Genomic DNA, 23,254 nt, shown 5'->3' on the forward strand with positions numbered 1-23,254 from the left:
AAGTACAACATCCAGTCCAGCCTTACCAGAGACCTACTTCTTGTGTGGGAACAGGCAAGTCAAGAGAGACATAGAGTGCTCATCAGTGTGGCTGACAGCTGCACAGGTGCAGGGTGCTAAGTGCGGAAGGCTTTCTATGGAGAGTAGGGCCTGAACCAGTTCTTTGAGGAAGAGGTACTGACCAGGCAAGGGTGTGGGAACAGAAATATAGGGGCTGGCATTCCAGGGGAGGCAATGAAGCTAGAAAAAAGGCTGTGTGGGAGGTTGGCACAAGGTCATGGAAAGTCTTTTTTTTTTTTTGAGAGAGAGAGAGAGAGACAGAGAGCATGCAAGCAGAGGAGGGGCAGAGAGAGAAGGAGAGAGAGAGAATCCCAAGCAGGCTCTGTGCTATCAGCACAGAGCCTGATGCAGGGCTCCAACCCATGAATCGTGAGGTCATGACCTGAGTCAAACTCCAAGAGTTGGATGCCTAGCTGATTGAGCCACCCAGGCACCCCTCACTTCTTTTTTATTTTTTTTAAATGAAGAGAATTTGGAACTTCATCCTGAACTTGGGGGTGTCCCAGTAAACATAACTACAGTAGTTAGAGTGTTGGGAAGCCTAAGATAGGGTATTAAAAGGGCTTAGTGCCTGGGTCAGGGTAAAAGTTCAGTGTATGTTCACTTATCGTTAGTAAAATCTATAGACATGAAGGAGAGAAAAAAATCTGTGCTAGAAACGAGAGTCTGGCCACGTTCCAGGCTACGGAAGAATGTCAACACAGTCTCAAGGTTGCTTTTACTTTGGTTTACTCCTGCCTGGAGCTCCCTGTCTCCAAAACTCCAGAAGTTTGGGGTCTTTGCTGCCCAAGTTAAAGAAACACAGGGAACTGTGGGCTTGCTGCCTGTGACTCCCACACCACACCGGCACCCACAAAGGACCAGTCCTCTCAGAAGGCAGCACCTCTGCTTGCCAGCAGGTTCTATGCCTTGAATCATTTGTTGCACCAGCCCTGGGGCCCTCTCCCCAGCTACATGGGAGACCTTTCATCTGCACAGAGGCCCCCTGAGTGCAGCCCTCCTGCACAGGAGTCAGGGACCCCCTCAGGCTGCTAGTGGGGGGATGGGTGGGATGGGCAGTGAGACCATTCATGAGAAAAGCAGGAGGAGGCAGAGTTGACAGGTACAACCTTTGGTGCCCAGGAACATGGGAGAGGAGTCTGAGGGCAGCTGAATGTTACAGAGGTAGATTCAGTGGAGGTAGAGTGGGTGAAGCCAGGGAATTGGATGCAAACCCCCAGGGGAGACATACGTGTACATAGAGAAGAATCCTGAGGACCACCAACCTTCAGATCAATAATACATTAGGGCATGCTTATTCACCATACACAAGGATTCACAAAGGTCTTTCTTATCCTTGACACAACTGTGCAGATTTTAAATAAACTACCCAAGATAGTATTTGAAAACAATTTTTTTTTTGAAAACACATGGGGGCAAAGTGAGGTACATACTCTTTGTAGGGAAAGAAACAACTTGATTAACAAAGGCTGCGAGCTGAGTCAGAATGGAGCCTGTCCATTTGAAGAGTTATTTTCCTTGCTGATTTGATTTCCTTAGTTTGTTTTAATGAGGCACTCTTAAAAGCATCTACGTTTTGTCCAAAATAAGATTTTTATATTTTGGGTTGGACTTTATCATTTATCAAGACGCAGCGCTTTTATCTCCCAAAAAGGCCTCTCCCTCCTCCCTTGATGAGTCACGAGCTCCTCTGAGGTAGCTTTGCCAGTCCTCGTGAGATAAGGCCTATGGGCACCAGCAGCAGGAGCCAGTGCCTTCTCTATCTGGGACAGTGTCTCGTGCTCATCTGGCCTGCCTGCTGCAGGACTGTGTTTCACTCTGGCTGTATTTATTTTTTTGAGAGAGAGGGCACAAGTGAGTGAGGGGCAGAGAGAGAGAGAGAGACAGAGAGAGAGAGACAGAGAGAGAGAGAAAGAATTGGTGCTTACCCAAAGTGGGGCTTCTGCATTACCTGCAGCAGGACTCAAACTCATGAACCATGAGATCATGACCTGAGCTAAAGTCAGATGCTTAATAACTGAGCCACCCAGGTACCCTTTTATTTTTTTAAATATCTTATGTTTTAGGGGCACCTGGGTGGCTCAGTTGGTTAAGCATCCAACTTTGACTCAGGTCATGATCTCATGGTTCATGGGTTTGATCCCCATGTCGGGCTCTGTGCTGACAGCTCAGAGCCTGGAGCCTGTTTCACATTCTGTGTCTCCCTCTCTCTCTGCCCCTCCTCTGCTGGCTTTCTCTTTCTCTTTCTCTCTCTCTCTCTCTCTCTCTCTCTCTCTCTCTCAGAAATAAATAAAAATATTAAAAAAAATTTTTTAAATGTCTTATGTTTTAAAGTAATCTCTACACCAAACATGGGGCTCGAGCTCACAACCCCAAGATCAAAAGTTGCATGCTCTGACTGAGCCAGCCAGGCGTCCCTACTCTGGCTGTCTTTGATTAAAACTGTTCTGTGGTAACCTGGCCTTGGTTGTTCAACACCCAGTGCAGGATTCATAGCACTGTGCTGGGTGCTGGAACACGGAGGCAGAACAGTGGTAGCCCATGCCCTCAGGGCAATCAGCAGGGGAGAAGGGCTTCAAGTGGATCACTGTAGAGCTGGTGATTTGATTAAAGAGGACGGAAGAGCTGTGACAGGAGAACTGGAGGGCTGCTCCAGTCTAAGAATCAGGGAAATGAAATCTAAGCTGAACTGTGAAGATTGAGAAGGAAGGGACTTGGTGGGGTGGGGGGCGGTGCAGGCAAATCATTCCACATGGAAGGAACAGTGAGGAGGAAGGCCCTGAGGGACGGCGAGTGGGACCAGAGGGCAGAGAGACCGGAGCTGGGACCAGGAGGGGCCGCCTTCCTGGCAAGCTATGCTGAGGACTTCATCATAAGAGAAATGGGAAACCACGGACAGAAAGGAGAGATTTCTAAAAGATCCCTCTAGCTGTGGTGTGGAGAGTTGGTGTTGGAGTGCGGAGTTGTCCAGAGTGACTGTCGAAGGCTGGCGGAGGGGGTGGATGAAACAACGTGGGGACAGTGGACATGGAGAGAAGTGGACAGTGGACAGAAAGGAGTGCTACACTAGAAGGTACACCATGAATGAATTCAAGGCCAGAAATAGCCACTAAAATATAAGCTTCGGAATAGGACAACATTATTAAACCGTCATTTAAATGATGCTTGTATTTACAGAACAACAACAGACACCCTGTTAGGTCTGTGCTGAGTACTGTTCTAAGCACTTCACATGTCTTAACTATGCTAACAGCTCTGAAGGCTGGTTCAAACTCATGAGTAATCAGAAATGCAAATTAAAGAATCAATGAGGTATCACTGTACAACTATTAGACTGACAATAAGTTAGAAAGTGGGTCAGGCTAGCTGCTGGCCAGGGTTGGGGGCTTGCCATTCGGCTGGTGGCAGAGTAGCCCGGCGCAGCCTGGCTAGGAGGCAGTCTGGCTCACTTGGCCAGATGAAGCTTCCATATACTCTACAAGCTAATACCCCACTTCTGGGTATGCATCCCAGAGAAACGGTGATACTGGTTCCAGGGGACTCAGGAGGAGGCTCCTCGAGGCACTGCTTCAAGGGGTAGGAGTTGGGAGGCGACCTGGTGTCTATCCCTGGGGGGTGGGCAGGTAAAATGGGAGTGCCCGCCACAGAGTGATGTTCAGCAGGATGGGGGGGGCGGGGACAGGAAGCACACTAGCCCATACAGCAATGTACGTAGATTCTAAATGCTGTGAGTGAAAACAGAAACAAAAACATGTATGGCAGGATACCATTTGCAAATAAATTTTAAATAAAAATTTGCACCCAAACCAACAGTATCTTTTATAAGAATACTTACAAACAGATGAATATACAACCAGACTTTTTTGAGTGGATGCCCGTGGGAGGGTGGTGTGAATGGGAATGGAGATAGAAGAATAAATTCCAGAGGGGAGCCTCCACAGACCAAAGAAAAAAACAGACCCTGATCTGAGGCATGATCCTCCCTCAGCTTTGTACCTGGGACCAAGAGCACATGAAATGGCTTTTAAAAAGACTGAAAGTCATTTAAAAATGTTAAGTCCAGGGGTGCCTGGGTAGCTCCGTCAGTTGAGCATCCGACTTTGGCTCAGGTCATGATCTCACGGTTCGTGGGTTCGAGCCCCATGTCAGACTCTGTGCTGACAGCTCAGAGCCTGGAGCCTGCTTCAGATTCTGTGTCTCCCTCTCTCTCTGTCCCTCCCACACTCACGCTCTGTCTCCCTCTGTCTCAAAAATAAACAAACATTAAAAAAAGATAAAAATAAAAAATGTTAAGTCGAGGGGCACCTGGGTGGCTCAGTCAGTTGAGCCTCCAACTTTGGCTCAGGTCATGATCTTGCGGTTCCTGAGTTCAAGCCCCGTGTCGGTCTCTGTGCTGACAGCTCAGAGCCTGGAGCCTGCTTTGGATTCCGTGTTTCCCTCTCTCTCTCTCTCCACCTCCCCCACTCAGGTTCTGTCTCTCTCATTCTCTCAAAAATAAATAAAAACATTAAAAAATAAATAAAAATGTTGAGTCCAAAGTAACACAGTATGGATATCCTCACCCCATATCTGAAACTTAGGTCTTTGTTTTTCACAGTTAGTGGGATTAGATTTGAGGAGTTTGGTAAACTCACTATACGTGGTTTTGAATTTAGAAGTTCTGTTCCCGGCATGAAGCCAACCTCTTCAGGTTGGGTGGTCCTCCCTCTGCAGCTGGCACGAGGGTTGCTACAGCCACATGGTGCAAAGCTAATCCATTCATTCACAGCTATTAAAAAAAAAAAAGAAAAAGCTAAATAGACATTTTTTGAAAGAGCCCAACCTAAAACTGGGACAACAGTTCTGGCTTTTCTGAGGGAAGAAGTGTTCCTGGAATAGCAGGTCACGGTGTTCATACCCTTATGTCCCCACATTGCCCAAGTGTCCAAATAGGAGACACATTAGGAAGTTTTATATCTGTTTCTTAAAGCACAGCAAGAGGTACAACACATTGTTCTAATATTTTCTGGAATATTCTTTCTTTCATGAAAAGTCAGCAAACAAAGCAAATGACCATGTGACTGTATAACCTGAATGAATTAGCAGCTCTTTGCTACAGATTTTTTAATTATGTATAAAGTAGGATTTATGGGCTATAGCCTGGAACAAAATGCTTTATAATCAGGAACTAATGACATGGATTATATCTAATCTGGTGTGTGTGTGTGTGTGTGTGTGTGTGTGTGTGTGTGTGTGTGTTATTTCCTAGGTTTCTTGGTTTTGTCCCCTCTGGCCACGAGGAAAGGCAGCCACCTCCCATGTGTACTTTCCACATGCTGAGCCTCACAAGGGCTCTTTAGGGGAATGATTAGCACTTTGATTTTGGGCTTCCCTTTCAGTAGGGAGGGAAACAGGCTGCTTTTAAAGTCCTGTTTGAGAAAGCGTACAAAGGAAAGTATACAAAGGATGACTGAACTCAGCACACTAGGCTTTTGGGGGCAGGGTAAGAGAAATGCTCCTCGAATCCTTACCTAATCAGTATCAAGTACTCGCATGTGAAGCACCCTGCTAAGCCACCAGGAAAGGACAATGATAAAGCTATAATATATACAATAAGCTCTCACTACATGCTTCTTGTGGTTCTACACAGTGCCTTGTATGATCACATCACAAGAGCCCTTTGGGGTAGATACTACCGTTGCCCGTTTTAAAGATGAAGAAATGGAGTCAACCACCCAAAGTCACAGAGCTAGTAAATAATAAAGTCTGGCTCCTGATTGCTGCTTCTCCCTTATATGGCTCGGAGGTTGTACTAACAGAACCAGCATCCTCCAAGAGAGGGTGGAAAGAAAGCTCTGTAATGTGTGCATGGGGTGGGGGGAGGGGAGGGGGCAGGAGGAGGGAGACTGACTGGTTCCCACAGACAAGACCACCAAGCCTAGAAGGGAGACAGCCAGACCCGGCATGTGTATCAGTCTCCCAGGGTTGCTGTAACAAAGAACCACAAATTGGGTGCCTTAACAGAAACTGATCCTCTCACAGTTCTGAAGGCTACAAGTCCCAAATCAAGCTGTTGTCAGGGCCATGCTCCCTTGGAGACACTGGGTGGAATCCCTCCATGCCTCTCCCCAGCTAGCTTCTGGTGGTGGCCGTCAATCCCCAACATCCCTTGGCTGCAGCTGCAACATTTCAGTCTCTGCTCTGTCTTTAAATGGCATTTTCCTCTCTGTGTCTTCATGTGGTCATCCCCTATGGACATCAATCATCAGATGTAGAGCCCACGCTAATCCGGTATGGCCTCATCTTAACCCGACTGCATCTGCAGAGCCTCTATTTCCAGGGAGGGTCATGATCACAGGTAGGCAGCTTAGGACTTCAATATATTTTTTTTTGAGGACACCACAACCCACAACAGCATGGAAGTGAAGATGATCTGAGATTTTGCAAGCAGCCCTGGATACACTGTGGCAGGTAAGGTATAAAGGGGCGCACGAGCCAGTGCAGGTGGGGAATTCTCCAGGGAGGAGAGAGACCGAGAGAAAGGGAGCAGACACCCAGTACAAGGAAGGGAGTGTGAGCCCTGGCATGGAGGTGAGCAGCCAGGTTGGGAAATTGGCAAGTTCATTGAGGGATATACTTGGAGTCAAGGTTAAGAGGGTAGATTGGGGCCAGCTTAGAGAAGGCCTCTTACGGAGACTTTGTTCTGGAGTGATGGCTCTAAAACAAGCTGCAACAGAGACTCTTAGAAGGCCTGCTAAAGCACAGCATGCTGGGCCTCACCTCCAGAATTCTGATTCAGCAAACGTGGGATGAGCCCTGAGAATGTGCACATCAATGAGTTCCAGGGGATTCTGCTGCTGCTGCTCTGGGGACGACCATTTGAGGCCTTCTCTCTAGGCGCAGAGTGAAATCACTGGGGCTCTGAGGGAGGGGTAGAAGTGACAAGTACCTCTCCATGTGACAGTCACTAGAATACAGCCGAATGGGTTACTGAGCACAGGACAATTCTGAGGGCCAGAGGCTATCATGAGGACCAAATGCAACGGAGGAATGTGAACTCAAGGTTTGGTTGATGTAGTGCTTCTGGCAATTAGGTCATGGGGCCTTATCCAAAGGATAAGGCTACAAAAATGCTGATTTGAAGGGATACATGCACCCCCCCCCCATGTTTATAGCAGCACTATCAACAATAGCAAAGTTATGGAAAGAGCCCAAATGTCCATCAACTGATGAATGAATAAACAAGATGTGGTATGTGTATATATATACATATATATATATATATATACACACACAGAATGGAATATTACTTGGAATATTACTCAGCCATCAAAAAGAATGAAATCTTGCCATTTGCAACAATGTGGATGGAACTATACAGGGCATTATGGTAAGCAAAAGCAGTCAGAGGAAGACAAATATATGATTTCACACATATGTGAAACTGAAGAAACACAAGAGATGAACATAGGGGAAGGGAAAGAAAAATAAGATAAAAACAGAGGAAGAAAACTATAAGAGACTCTTAAATATAGAGAACAAACAGGGTTGCTGGAAGGTGGGGAGTGGGGATGGGTTAAATGGGTGATGGGCATTAAGGAGGACACTTGTTGGGATGAGTAATGGGTGTTATATGTAAGTAATAAATCACTAAATTCTACTCCTGAAACCATCAGTATACTATATGTTAACTAACTTGGATTTAAATAAATAAATTTAAAAAAATACTCTAGGAAAAAAAAAAAAAAGAAAGTGAAGATGGCGGGTCTAGCCCCCGTTTCAGGGAGTGTAATCGGTAAGCTCTATGCCAACACAGGATGTGCTCTTTTGCAAGCAGGAGCATTCTAAGAAGGCACTCTGGACAGAAATAGTTCCAATTAACAAAACATTGAAGAAAGTTCATTCCCTGCCTCCTATTACATGGAGAGCTACTTTGACATGTAAAGACATTTACATACGCATCAAGAAGTTAAAACTATCCATTCTAATACTCTACGAAGTCATGGCTTATTTTCAGTAAAAAAGCTGCTTAATATAAAACACAAATGTTTGTTTTCACGTCAATGGATCAAAGATTTTTCTTCCAGCGTGTATCTGGACTATCTTTATATTAGATACTACCCCATGTTTGTTTGTTTAAAGTCAAGTCACTGAAATATTGATGTGGATATTAGAAATAAACCTGAGGAACTTAATGAGGGATAGAGAATATTTATTTATTCCATTTTAAATTTTTTTTTTCAACGTTTTTTATTTATTTTTGGGACAGAGAGACAGAGCATGAACGGGGGAGGGGCAGAGAGAGAAGGAGACACAGAATCGGAAACAGGCTCCAGGCTCCGAGCCATCAGCCCAGAGCCCGACGCGGGGCTCAAACTCACGGACCGCGAGATCGTGACCTGGCTGAAGTCGGACGCTTAACCGACTGCGCCACCCAGGCGCCCCTATTTATTCCATTTTAGAAACCTAAGACTGCCTTTAAACTCACTCAAAACTTGGAGCCAAGTAAAGAGCAGGGATGGCATCCCCAAGAAGCTTTGCTGTCACCTGCCATGGGGAGGCCATGAAAATTCTGGGACTCTGGGGGTTTTTAAAGACACGATTCTGCCAAAAGCTAATCCTTAGAAAACAAAACCCTGTGCTTTGGAGAAACGCTGTCCTTGTTTTTCCTCTCTTTGCAGTTGGTTGCTAACCACAGTCCCTTCATGTTGCTTTAGAGGCAGTGGTGACAACTTTAAGCGTCATGCTTTCAGGTCAAGGGAGTGGGTGGTGGGGACGCCTCTAGCTGGCAACCAGTTCCCAGGTGATTCTAATATCCCTTCCCACACACACTGGGCCTTGCTGGCCTGACAGACTCCACTTCTAAATGTCCCCTCCATCCTTCACATTTGGTAAGAAAATATAAATGCCATGCCATTTCAGTAAAAGCAAACTTCTTCATTTTGTAAGGTTAGTTTTATGAGTCAGGCTTAGTTGGAGACAAGCAAACAAATCATTTGTGGATAAAAATTGCTGTGCTGTTCTTATGTTCTGGACAGAAAGAGCTTCAGTGTATTACATTATACTCTGGAATTACTGCATTTTCTGTCTCTTAGGCAATGCCAGATAAAGCAAATAGTATATGGAGCAAAAGTCAGTGACCTTCAGATCACGCTCCATCCCATGGGGTCCAAGGAGACCTTTGCACGTGGACACTTTGCTTTATTAGGTTAAGTAGCAGTGGATAGAAAGACACAGAATGCTGTTTAGCCAACTCTGGTTACAAGTTCTTGACCCTTCTAAAGAAGTTAAAGTGGAAGTGGCCAGAGACAGTGTTACCCTTGGTTTCCCCTCTAGCTCAGGGTGTGGCTGATTAGAAAAGGAGGTTGTAAGAGGGATACTAAGTGTTGGGTCCCCCTCATTCCTCTAGAAGGGCTGGAATAGGACAGGGCCTGGCCTAGCTTGTGTTCCAGAGGGCCAATGGTCCCATCACCCTTCCAGTTACCTTTAATTTCATTGAACAAATACATAATAATTTGTCTCTTACAGGACCCTCTGTCAGAAGAATGGAGGAAACAGAGAGGTTGTCTTCCATAGTATAGAAACAGACATACTCCTGTTGAGGAGCGAGAACAAAGCTGCCTACGGTCAAGTACCAAGACTGTGTGTAAAGGGCAGACATGTTTGGAGGCGAGGAGATCACCAAGTCTGCAGACATCAGCCAGACAAGAGGTGTGAGCAAGAGCTGCCATTTCTTGGGGACAGTCCCATGTCCAGCAGTGTGGTAAGTACTTGCATGAGCCCACAGCTACCCCAGAAACTGGGTGAGGTAGGCCGAATAATGGCCCCCAAAGATGCCCACCTCCTAATTCTTGGAACCTGTAAATATATTACTTAACATAGCAAAGGGGACTTCACCAACCTGAGGCTTGAGGATCCTCCAGTTAAGGATCTTAAGACGGGCAGACATCCTGGATTACCCAGGTGGAATATTTGCAAGAGTTATTAGAAGCAGACAGAAATGAGGCACCTGTGTCTTCCTCTCTCTCTGACCCTCCTCTGCTCACGTTCTGTCTCTCTCTCTATCAAAAATAAACATTAAGAAAATGAAAAGAAGCAGATGGTAGTGTTGTACTCAGGAGATGCTTTGCTGCTGGCTTGGAAGATAGAAGCATGAGCCAAGAAACTGGACAAGGCAAGGACACAAATTCTCCCCTAGAGTCTCCAGAAGGAACACAGCCCTTCCAACACCTTGATCTAGCCCAGGGAGACTCACTTGGACTTCTGACCCCCAGAATTGTAAGAGAATAAACGTGTGGAGTTTTTTAACCTACAAAGTTTGTGGGTATTTGTTACAGCAATGAAACTAGATATAGATGTTAGGGATTCTTTTTAAGATTTTTTTGTAGTGTTTATTTTTGAGAGAGGGAGCGAGCGAGTGAACAGGGAAGGGGCAGAAAGAGAGGGAGACACAGAATCCAAAGCAGGCTCCAGGCTCTGAGCTGTGAGCACAGAGCCCGGTGCGGGGCTCAAACCCATGAACTGGGAGATCAAGACCTGGGCCAAAGTCTGACGCTTAACTGAGCCACCCACTAATATTAGTGATTCTTTATGTGTTCTGCATGGGCAGGTCCTTTTGTGACCATCATGGTTTTACATACCCCTTGCACACAGTTACAAGACCCCTTGATAACTTGACTTTACTGGTTAGAAACATCCTGAATAACCAAAAGAAGTCACTTAGAGTGCAGACTTGCTATGGCTACTGTTCTCAACCACTCCTGTGGGACCAGCTCTGTAAAAACTCCTTCAATTGAGGCACCACTGCAAAGGCAACTAAATGCCAAGGGTGCATGTGAGAGGATAAATCTCTAGGGTGACTCATTGTCCGTACACTGAGGTCAAAGGTCAGGTTGGATTTGGGACACTGTGTGTGTGTGTATTTAACATTCTGTGCCTCATTAATCAGTCATTTTAGTGTTGAGAATTTATATTCTATCTCCAGCAGAACAGCCTAGGCTGTTCAAGGAAGGATGTGCAACCAAGCCAGACTCCTGGTGGTTAGGTTCATGACCCACCCAGTGATCTTTAAATGGGGCTGCTGCTCATAATCTGTGATCACACACATCCCTGGCTATGACACCACATGTGGCGAGACAAGTGGAAAGTGTTGTGGGATGGTAAAAAAATGTTTATGGTTCAAAAACAATTCATTACAAGCTGGTCAAAAGCATTCCTACTTACTAGCTCATCGGGGTGCAGTTGGCTTGGGTGAGTGGGGCTAAGTGCCAAAGAGGCCAAGGCCTAAGTTTATCATCTGGGCCAGATGGCCTTTCCCATCCCATGCTAAACCCAGACTCTGCAGTCAGAGCCTGCAGACCAGATGGGTGCTGTAGTGAGAGGTTGGGTGGAGACCTTGGGTGCACCTGTGCCTTTTCAGCACAAGGGATGCCTGGGAAAGAAGGAGAGAGTGTATCTCTGTTTTGTGGTCTCAGGATCATTATGTTTCATTTCCCAGAGCAGGGTGAGGGCAGTGAGGAACACCATGCTCATCTTGCAAATCCCACCCGGGTTCTTTCCTGATGGCTGTAAAAGCAGTTAGGAGACTTCCTTAAGTGAAAGTATAGATTGGAAAGTGATAAAGGAAGGCTTTTCTTAGTAGAGCAAGTGCTCTCCTAAATGCCTGTGGCTCAGCAGACAGGCTCTGTGGGTGGGTACCCACAGTAGCCCAGTCTGTCTGTCCCACTGGTGGCCCGAGACTTACCAAAAGTCCATTGTTTTGCTCCCAAACTTGCTCCTGCCAGGTGTGGCTATTACCTAATTGAAAATTAAGTGTCAGGTAAACTGGTGAAGCGTGGGTGTGAAATAGAAGTGTCATGTCCACAAAATCCAAGGTAAATTTGTAGAAGGAATTGATGAAGTCTCTAAAACTCTTGCTGTTGAATTGGGTGTGGGTGAGTCAAGACTGAGCAAGAAAGAAGAAAAAAGGGTAAAAGTAGAGGATTATGCGCTGTATCCTTTGCAAGTGCTCCCCTGCACTGTAAGTAAACCAAAATGAAAGACATGGGTGATCCATAATGGCTGAGTTTTCTTGCTACAGAAACTGCAAGGGGTGACAGTTAAAAGGCCCTTGCCCTGTACCAAAAAATAGGTGATTCATTTATATTTATTGATTTTAATTTAAATAGAAACATTTGGGGTATGGGCCTAACCTCCCTCCCCCAAACAAATGAACCAAGAAATGTAAGAGGGCATTCACCGTAAGTGACCGATCCTCAAACAATGGCTGATTCCTGAATGGGTGCCTTTCTCATGAAGTATGTGCACACAAAGATCTTTAAATGTCAGGGAAGGGCTGGCTGGCCTCTCATCAACTGCTAGGGGAAGTGGTCTCAGTACTTGCTGAGACTTGTCTCAGTGTAAGGGGCAGCCTCTTAAGGGGAGGGAGGAGTCAGGAGTGGGGCTGATCCAGGATATCCTGGTTATCAACCCCAAACTCTCCCACCACTCTGCACTGTGGGTAATGAGGCTGTGCTACATGGTATCAGAAAAACAGAAGTTCCTTTGGTGGTGGAGGGTAGTGTAAAGCCAGAAAAGAGATGCCACCAGGTAGGGCAGTGAAGGAACACAAGCTGTGGTGTGTGATCTCTCCCTACAATTCGTAAACAAACCAGAATGCCTCTTTCAGCAGCTAGCATTGATTTCTTTTCAAAACTTGGCTACATTTCCTACCACAGCTATCACTGCATTTCACCACGAGAGGGCAACAGTGTTTCTAAAATGAGGGATTTTTGCAGAACTAAGAAATCACTTAGAATCCAGGAAATTTCCAGGCTAGAAGAGATCTTAAAAATCATATGGTTTACTGGCTTTCCAAATCTTCTTAGCTGAAACCAAAATCAAGAATTTCATTCTCCATAATGACCTAGTTCATACATGTATATTTGAAACACATTTTAGATACTATTTACTCTTACTTTCACAACACACTCCGGTAGTCTGTATTCTAAACAATTTTGTCAAAACATCTACAACCTACTAAACTGATTTCTTAACCCACTATGGGGGCCATTATTTTGAAAACTCCTGACTTGGTCCCTGCTTCTCATCTTACAAAGGGGTGCAGGGACCTCATGGGTGGAGAGGGCTCCCTACTGGCTACACTTCTCACACATACCCAGCCACCTGCTCACCCTGGGCTCAGTCATGGATGAGGGACATTGTGTAGCAAGTGAGCACTCACTCTGGAAATGCACTGATTGAATCAAGAATGCAGACCCGTTTTGGGGATCTACTATTTTTTACTTCTTGTCCATACTATGACTGTTCTTGTAATTAAAGCAGAAATTCCTTAAGCCACTATGCTGAAAGTTCCATGCAGGTGGTTGGTGTCTGTGCTCCTCATTCAGGTAGCTGAGGCACTGCTTCAAAACTGAGTGAATCTCAAAGAGGGTTTCCCCGATGATCCCAGCCCAATCTGAATTGGGGCCATAATGTGTAGCCCAGTGTCTGGCGCATAGTAAGTGCTCAACAAATAACTCATAGATAAATGGATAACCCTCAGACAGTATAATGGTAACTCACATTTTTATACTTTACCACTGGTACTTGTATCATCTTATAGAAAGAACTCTTAAAAATTGCCTAGCATGGTCAGCAGAACATGGATTATTTCCACTCCAAATGAGGGTATAACCAGAGAAGACATGATCTTTCTTCTCTAGGTTGTGTGGCTCACTGGAGGTAAAACAGGGGCTAGAATACGGGTTCCCTACAACACCACACCAACTGGTCACCCACATTCTGGAAAGGCAACCCATGGCACCTCCCCAGTAGAAACAGCACACACACTCAAGCCGCCCCCTGCTCTGCTTCTGCTACCCCGCAGGATTCTGGCAGGCCACTGCCACAAATTAAGACACACTTTGCCCCTGGCTGCCTTGATCACCCTTGAAGGGGGGGGAGGTCCTGTCTTCACTTAGTGGTGATGTTTCGAGGTGGCAGAGGAATGGAGGGAAAATTTCACCAAATTGCTGGGAAAAACTGAAAACACTTTAGCCTCTGGAAATTCTTGGCCCTGAAAGTCACTGAGCTCGCTTTCCTGGCTCCTTGATCTAAAAACACTTGTGGGGCTCCTGGGTGGCTCAGTCGGTTAAGCATCAGATAGGCTCAGGTCATGAACTGGTGGTTCGTGAGTTCGAGCCCTGCATTAGGCTCTGTGCTGACAACTCAGAGTCTGGAGCCTCCTTTGGGTTGATTCTGTGTCTCCCTCTCTCTCTGTTCCTCCCCCACTTGCACTCTTTCTCTCTCTCAAAAATAAAGATTAAAAAAATTTTTTTAAAACATGTATAACCATTTTCAGAAGAAATGTAAAGGTAAACCAAATGACAATAGGAAGTTATCCTTTCTTAGGGTCAATGCCCTGGATTCCCCTACTTATTAACTCTTCCTCCCCCATCTCATGTATATCTGCCTCTAATGTGTTGATTTACTCCCCCACCGGTTTTTTGTTTGTTTGTTTTCGTCAAAAGGAGAATCTCCTTAAAATTCAGGAACGTTATACTATTACTGATGAAAAACACTGAGTTCTTTGTGGAAGAGAAGAGGAATTTTTACTTAACTCACTTGTGTTTTGAGAGCTTAGTTTATTTTGTGAAAGATGCCAAGTATTTAATCTTTCCTTCAAGGGGATGACTAAATGCATAAAAAAGCAAAGTGTTATTATTTAGCTTTTATGGTTTTGGAAGGAAGAAAATAATTCCTGAATTTGAAAACCGAGCTTGGTTTTCTGTAAGGAACCCTCCTCAATGAAAACCAGGGAGCAAATCTTCAGGGACAGTATTTTTGGGCTCTGGGAGGTGGCTACTTGGATAGAAAGTTCTCAAGCTCTGTTTCTGCACTTCTCTGTTGGACTAGTAAAACTGAACAACTTTCTCCCTGAGCCAGTAAGGATTGTCAAAACAGGTGAGGAGAGTAGGTTGCCTTTTTCTAGGAAAAATTTTATTTCAGCGGTCAATAAATTTAACAACCTCAGGTACAAGATTAAGTCTTTGACGAACCACGGCTGAGTTTCCAAAATGTCCTCTCCACCTCTGTATCTGACACCAAGTCTAGAGCAATCTAGAACAAAAATCCTACTGCCACTCTTTAGAACTAATTTATAGGAACTCCCGGGTGGCTCAGTCGGTTAAGTCGTTAAGGGTCATGCTCTTGGTTTCAGCTCACGTCATGATCTCATGGTTCCTACAGCCAGAGCCTGGAAATTAGCAACCAAATAACGAGCTGCCAAATTCTCATTCATTGCATTCACAGGGAAAACAGCTCTGGTGCATTCACTCCCCTTAAAGCAGACGCCAGTATTACCAAGGTTTCTGCCCAGGCCAACGCGTAAATTCCAACCACATTATCCTGAAGCCCTTGCAGGGTCGTCTGCAATTAAAAGGCACTCCGTCCACGGTCCACAGGGGAACTGGCATAGTTTTTGGAAATCCCGCCCAGGACTTCTGCTGGGGCCGTGGTGGGCCGCGCAGCGACCACCCCACCCCCTTCACAACCACCTCTGGGTACTCCCAGACAAGATCCAGCCTTGCCTTTGGGGCCTGTTCTTCAGTTTCCCCATGCACCTCTTTCCCAGGAATGGGAGCTGCCCTGTAAAAAAAATCTATGGTCTCATACATGCCGAAAGGGCCACCCAGCTTTCTGCGAACTGCGCACAACCACGGACCGCTCCACGGCCTGAACGCTTCGCGGCCGCCGATCTCCCCCAACGCCGTACTCCTCACAGACCCACTCTCGGATCCGCCGCTGGGCGGGCAGGCGCGCACAGAAGTGTCACTGCCCCCACGGTGCGCCGCCGCGTGGCGCCAGCACTCACCCTGGCGCGGCCCTCCAGCACGTCGGCCAGCACGCGCAGGGTGCTGGGCGAGCCCGCGCGGAAGTTGACGAAGTGCAGCGCCGCGCGCGCCGCCTGCTCCAGGAGTCCGCGCGGGAGCTCCGGGTCCCGGCGCCGAAGGGAGTCCTCGGGCTCCCCGGCCCCCGCGGGTGCCGCCGCCACCCCTTGCAGGGCGAGCGACAGCAGCAGCGCGAGCGGCAGAACCGCGGCGCGCGGGCGCCTGGTCCCAGAGGCGGGCGGCGGCGGTTGCAGGCGGGGCGGCATGGACGCAGGCGGGCACGGCGTTCGACGGACAGGCTCCAAGTGAGCTGCGCCGGCGCTCGAGGAAATAAGGCCGCGGCGGGCCACTCCCCTCCGCCCTCGGGGCGGCCCGCTGCCCGGAGCCCGGGTCCGTGCCCGGCCGCGCCCTCTCGGCGCTGCTTCCAGCCCCTGGGCCCCTCCGCCCCGCCCCACTCCCACTCCGCCCGGGCCCCAGCCCCACTCCGCCCGGGCCCCAGCTTTCCGGCTCGATGCCGGGACGCGGCGGCGCCTCCGCGGCGCGGGGCCGGGGATGTCCAGCCCCGGCTGCGCTGGCAGGGGACGAGGGGGGCAATGGAGACTCCTTCCCCGAGGGAGCACGACTTGCCCGCCGCCATCCTGCGTCGCGCCCCCAGCCCAGTCCGTGAGCCGGCTTCTCTCCTCTGCAGTTGCTGCGATTTCGAAACCCTTCGGGTTTTAGAGAGAACCTGCTTCAGTTCTCCAAGGCTTGGAACTTCGGTTTCGCACACAGTGAAATTGGGGACCGTGGAGAGAAGTGGGAGAGACGCAGCCAGCATTGATGGGGGGTCCATGTGGCACAGTGACGTTGGAACTGGGATAGGTCTTCAGAAAGCTGGGGCTGGAGAGGAGGCTGTAAGTGGTCAGCAGGACCTTCACCCCCTGGTCATTGCGGGGGTGGGGGTGGTTCAGGTGTAGACTCAGGCCCCTATTTGGGTGAGTGAGTCATGAATTGTTGGTGAGGTCTTGGAGGGAAGCTGCTCCTCTAGAGAGCGAGCTTCCCCTTGCTGCGCCTTTGAGAGGAAGCCTGTAGCCCCAGAAGGTGCTGGTGCCATCTTGCCACCCTCAGGAAAGTAGGCATCAGGGTGAAGACAACGGGGGGGGGGGGGTGGAAGGCAGGGATGAGACATGGAAAGAAATCAAGTCCTTGGAGATGATTTCAAGGTGAAATGAAGTCCTGCTGACTCAAGACCCACCTGAAGCCTGTCCTAGCTCTAGACTTTAGAGTTTTAAGAACCAATAAACCAAATGTATTGTTTAAGCCAACTTGAGCATGATTTTGTTGTAACAGTTGAAGAATTCCTAATTTTTCTGCTAAGGCAGATACTACTAGCAGGAACCAAAGTTATAAGGCTGCCGTGTGTGTGTGTGTGTGTGTGTGTGTGTGTGTGTGTGTGTGTGTAAGGGGTCTGCTTGTGCCAGCACTGGAGGACAGTCTGGGACTACCTCAGCTACTCCCTACCTTGAGAAGACCCTATTGGCAGATCCCACCAACTTTGGGCTGAGCCAGCTGGTGAAGCTTAAGCTGGTTAAGGCCAGGCTGGTCCTTAAGGAGTGACAGCTCCCAGGCTGGAAAATGGTCAGCTCCAGTCTCTCAGGCTCTTCTCTAAGAAGAGCAGATCAGGAGGAGTGGGAGGGGGAAAAGACCCTGCAGGAGGAGAAGGAATCTGCTAGAGACTTGAACCTGGACCATGGCGAAAAGTCCCATCCAGAAGCACTGGGATGGATGGACTGTTTTGTAAAGGCCTCAGTACTCTTTATTGACAACTTAGTTTTCTCCCCGTCCCTCACCCCTGATACCACCAGTTGCAAGCATCCCCACACAGATGAAATCAATGATTAGAAAGCACAGATGATATCAATTATTAGGAAAATGATGAAAACATTTCCTATTCAGACATGAGTGAGGCCACAGAATGTAACACCACAACTCCTTTCTGGACATTTGCGCAGAACGTCTAGAAGGACAATTGGAAACTGCTAACAGTAGTTGCCTCTGCAAGAGGGAGCTGGGGGTGGGAGGGGTTTACTCTAACTGCAAGTCTTTGGTTCTTTGCCATCATCTCTTGCTGGTAGCGCAACAGTGGGGAGCTTGGACTTGGAGCCAGACCCCCAGCTTCACTAGTGTGAGCTGAGGCGTGACTCAACTGCTCTGCACTTTTGCGGTGCCTCCTAATGGTTTGCATCTGCTAATATCTGTACATACATAAAGCGCTTCCAACGGTGCTAGGCACACAGTAATGGCTATGTGCGTGATTGTACTCTTTAGCCTTGTTAACCTATTATTAGAGCTATTAGCAAGCCAGAAAATGTGATTCTATATCCCTTTTCTGTTCTCTTCAGCAGGTGAAAGTGAAGGGAGGTGGGATTGGGAGGAGTATATGGATAATCAATCCTTGACTACTGAAAGCTGTTTAACCAAAGCTCAGGTGTGACTGAGATGATCCTTTTCTCTGAGCCTTGGAACCAGGGACACTTGTGAAGAAAGTGTGGGTCACCTGGTTTCCTGGGTCTGCATCTTGCATGCTCTAAGGTGACGTTAGGTTTTGTTTCAGTTAAGCCCTATAGATCTTTACATTTCCCATGCTATGTCCCCAGGCCTGTAATGTAATAATTGTCCTAAAACCCCTGGAGGAAAGCACTTTGCTGGTCAAGGAAAGAAAAGAAGCCCTGCTCGACAGTGAGCTGTTTGCATACAACATTTGGCTTTCTGATCTCTCCCTTGAAGATACCTAGGACTCAGGGAGAAATTCATTGTCCTCAACACGGGCCCATAAGCTACCTGATGCTCACACCGGCTGCAGCAAGTTTCCAGAGATGGGAACAACACCCAGGGCTTGAAGCATCACACCTACACCCCACCAGATCCTCGGTAGCCAGGCAGAGGGCACCCACAGTGTCAAGGGCTCTAGAATGCAGGTCTGGGTTGGGATGGCTGTGATACGTGTCTGAATCTGAGATTAAGGAGAGAGCCTTTCTAGCTTGAACTAGTAAGAATGAATTCTTTGAGATGCAGAACTGGAGATAAGGTTCTTTCTATAAAAGATGTGAGGGGCCTCTGGCGCTTTCTCAGCCTTAGCACCATCTTCTTGGAAACCTCTGCACCATGAGAGCCAAGTGGAGGAAGAAGTAAATGCGCAGGCTGAAGTGTAAAAGAAGAAAGATGAGGTAGAATTCTGAGTAAACCGCTAGCTTGTACACCCATGGAGCCACAGGAGCAGAAATAAGGAAAGCCAGATGCCAGGGACACTGGTACCAATTGTTGGACTACACGCCTACTTTCTAGAACTTGATTCGGTGGATCTAGAACACCCATTGCCATCTAATTGCAACCACCACCTTTGAGAGACTTGCCTTGCTCATACCAAAACAGTCCCTTTTGATCCTTTGCTTTGGACCTGTGACCTTTGGGACTAATTCTGTTTTCATTTGTGGTTGAATGTGACCCACGTACAATAAAATCCACTCTTCTGCTGTCTTAGCTGGAGAAAAAATAAAATAAAAAAAATAAAAAGGTGGTGCCTGTGTGGCTTAGTTGGTTGAGTGTTTGACTCTTGATTTTAGCTCAGGTCCTGATCTCACAGTTTGTGAGTTCAAGCCCTGCACTGGGTTCTGCACTGACAGGTGTGGAACCTGTTTGGGATTCTCTCCCTCCCTCTCTATTTGCCCCTCCCTTGCTTGCTCTCTCTCTCTCTCTCTCAAAATAAATAAATAAACTTTAAAAACTAAAAAAAATAAAAGAGATGTGATATAAAATAGAGTAGTTGCATTTATTACTGTCACCAAGGAAAGATTTCACATGACATAGTTTAGTTAAAGACTGAAATTGATATGTCTGGAAGCCTCCAAATCCAAGTGGGTAAGGTAACCAGCACCATCCAAAATAACTTTAGAGTGAAAAGGTTCCTCTATTTGCATTGTCTAATATGGGAGCCATTAGTTACGTGTAGTTACCACGTGTTTGAAATGTGGTTAGTGCAACTGAAGAATGAATTTTTAATTTTATGTAATTTTAATTGATTTAAATATATATAGCCCCTTGTGGCTGATTACCGTACTAGACAGCACAGTTATGGACAACTGACTTCACTACAGGGTTGATTTGGGGAAAGAGGGAAAATAATATTTTGGGGAGTTGTGTTTCAGATATGATGCTACATTCTTTCTGTAACAGAATTACCTCCTTCAATCTCCACAGTTTAGAGGACTAAACCAGAAGCCAGAGAGAGGTTACACGATTTGCCCAAGGTCTCATTACCAGCAAGGGTTAGGAAAGGGGTCCACACTCAGGTGTGGCCCATTGTTTCTCCAAGCACTATTTTGTACATTCCACAACCAGAGACTCAAGGTGGAGGGGTTTGGATTACATAAACAAAACAAAAAGCCTAAAGAATGATGGGAAAATATGACTTTGTGGTCAGAGGAGCTGGGATTATTTTGTTTTGAGAGAAGAATACTGAAGGAGCCACTCAATCTTCAGTGTGAAATTCAAAGATCATTTTTTTAGAGGGGAGTAGTGGGTTGTCTCTGTTACCGCTAGTGAAAGCTTCCTTTTATTCTGGTTTTTCTTGGTTGTGATGTGTGGGCATTTCTCTTATATCTCAGTGAGCCTGGCTAGACTTCAGGCCCCCAGGAGGAACTCAACAGCTTGGGCCTTAGGATGTTGTATGAGGAGCATTTGGGATGGCCAGAAACTGGTGGCATCTAAAGAAAATAAAAAGCATCAAGCTTCCTATATTCAAATTATTTGGTGATTGCAACACTGGTTGTTAGCTAAGGTACATAGTGAGTGGGGACAACCTATTTGCCTGACCACTCTTGATTCGGCATCACTGCAACATTTGAGCAGATTAATAGAACTGTTAGGCCGTTCTCTGTTCCACTTACCGTGAGTATGAAACAATTCTTTTAAAATCCACCATGTGTTCACAGTTCAAACTGAAAGTAATTTAGATGGTGTGGCTTTGAGAAAAATTTCTTCTTTTGAAAAGATTTGACAAGCCCATTTTGACACAAAATTGCCAACAGATGTTTTTAAAAATGTAATGACACGAACGTGGTCAGTACCCAAGGTATTGGATTTTGCAATTTTCCAAATAAGTCCTCATTTTTGCATGTAATGCTAGTTAGGAATACAACATCTTTATAGATCAATTATACATTTTTTTTAACGTTTATTTATTTTTGAGACAGAGAGAGACAGAGCATGAACAGGGGAGGGTCAGAGAGAGGGAGACACAGAATCTGAAACAGGTTCCAGGCTTTGAGCTGTCAGCACAGAGCCCAACGCAGGGCTCGAACTCACGGAACGTGAGATCATGACCTGGGCCGAAGTCGGCAGCCTAACCGACTGAGCCACCCAGGCACCCCATCAATTATACATTTTCTAATGAATTTTGCTTGGCATTTTGTCCTTCCATCAATCACTCAGGACAGGATATTTGCCATTCCAAGAATGAATTAACATTCTACTTGATTTATAAACTGTGATGTAAAATAAATGACAAGTTGGGACTGTTTTAATTTTCCAAGCAAAAGATATTTAAGTAAAGCTTGAAATTGTAAAGTTTATTCTTTCTTGAGAAGATGCTATATTCATTACAGAGTGAAATAAAGAATTTTAAAGTTTTTTTTCCCCCCCTGGCGGTACTACTTAGGATTTTATGTTTTTCAAAGAAAAATCCCTAGTAATTGTTCATATTTGTATACCATGAACTCTCTGGAGTGATCGATTTTTGAAACTCTGTTTATGATGCTAGTGCTCACCACTAAACTTCATAGAGTATGTTATCAGGGCCAACTAAAACCAATTCCGCATACCGCAGAGGACTGCATCTGCCCACATATGGCAGCCTAGATAACAGGACAATGTGTTAGAAAACCCACATTGTATTTTTTTCCCTTCTCACCATTCTTTCCACAGAGTACATGACAGGGCATGTGTCTAATAGTAAGAACAGAATACTGATACAGTAAATCACCTGACTGATAAATAGATGACACAATCGCCTAGACAACTTATATATAAGCAGACGTCTGGCAAGTTCCTTGCAATGTAATGACGCAGTAAGGGTAGCTTCAAGTTGGGAAGTTCTTCCAGAAAAGTTGCATTTGTGGTGGGTTTAGAAGAGTCAGCAAGCTGTGAGAACATCAAGTTGGGGGACTGTTCCAGGCAGAAGGGGTGGCCTGAATGAATTGTAGGGAAGCCCAAGCTCAGGACAGCAGTGACGCTGACTGGGATGGTGCCAGCGGCTACCTGAGGTAAAGGAAAAAGGCAGAAGACCCTGAAGCCCAGAAAGAGGGCATTTTGTTCTTAGAGGTTCCCCCAGAAGTTTCCACATGCCTAGCTGAGAAGAATGCACAGTACACAGGGGTGCCTGGGTGGCTCAGTCAGTTAAGGGTCCAACTCTTGATTTCTGCTCAGGTCATGATCTCGTATTTGTGAGTTGAGCCCTGAGTAGGGCTCTGTGCTGGCAGTGTGGAGCCTGCTCGGGGTTCTCGCTCTATGCCCCTCCCCCGCTCTCCCACAGTCTCTCCCTCACAAGCTTTCTCTCTCTCTCTCTCTCTCTCTCTCTCTCTCTCTCTCTCTCTCAAAATAAATAAACATTAAAAGAAAATTTTTAAAAATTATAAATAAAAGAATTCACAGTGCACAAAGTGAGTTAGATTATATGAACATTATTTTTTTGGAAATAAATAACTAGTTCAAAAATGGTTTTCACTGGTAAATAACAGAAATGATCAGACTTTAGGATAAGCAGACACTATTATGGACTATAGGCTATTATTTTGAGAGAGAGAGAGAGAGCATGAGCAGGGGAGGGGCAGAGAGAGAGAGAGAGAGAGAGAGAGAGAGAGAGAGAGAGAGAATCCCAAACAGGCTCTATGCTGTCAGTGCAGAGCCTGATGTGGGGCTCTATCTCATGAACCAGGAGATCATGACCTGAGCTGAAATCAAGGGATGCTCCACCAACAGAGCCACCCAGGCACCCCTCTACCTTTTGATTCTTAAAGGACTTAAAGTACAGAAGCGTGCAGAGGGTTCTGGTCTGAGAGGCAGGAGGAAAGACTTCTAGCCCAGCTCAGCCACCCTAACTGGCCTCAGCCTCTTCTGTATAAGATGCTGGTTTGGGGGTAAATTAGATGATAATCAGAAGGAAGAACCTTTGGAACACTGTGATTATACTCTCCTTTAGCTGTGCCTCCCCATTGCGGAGAGGCTTGCTGGATTGTCCTTCCTTTGGACTAATCTCAGTGACATCTTCCCACCCTCTACAAGAAGCCCTATGCTCTCTCCCCAGCATGCAG

At 46.5% G+C, this 23,254-nt stretch overlaps 1 protein-coding gene across 1 annotated transcript in view; it reads right to left on the minus strand.

Moving 5' to 3' along the window:
* The window catches only part of RARRES1 (retinoic acid receptor responder 1), a 59,329-nt gene extending 41,197 nt beyond the window's left edge, over window positions 1–18,132 (minus strand). Inside the window, exons 1-2 of the mRNA XM_047100410.1 lie at window positions 17,977–18,132; window positions 15,893–16,615 (exon numbers count right to left, since the gene is read on the minus strand). Of these exons, the coding sequence (XP_046956366.1) occupies window positions 15,893–16,615; window positions 17,977–18,132 (879 nt within the window). The remainder of the gene's footprint in view (window positions 1–15,892; window positions 16,616–17,976) is intronic.
* Between the last annotated feature and the right edge of the window lie 5,122 nt (window positions 18,133–23,254).

This window comes from Lynx rufus, unplaced genomic scaffold (assembly GCF_022079265.1).
Source record: "Lynx rufus isolate CCGP_SWC_20201006 ecotype Redwood Valley unplaced genomic scaffold, mLynRuf1.p SCAF_5, whole genome shotgun sequence".
In the NCBI taxonomy this organism is placed as follows: Eukaryota; Metazoa; Chordata; class Mammalia; order Carnivora; family Felidae; genus Lynx; species Lynx rufus.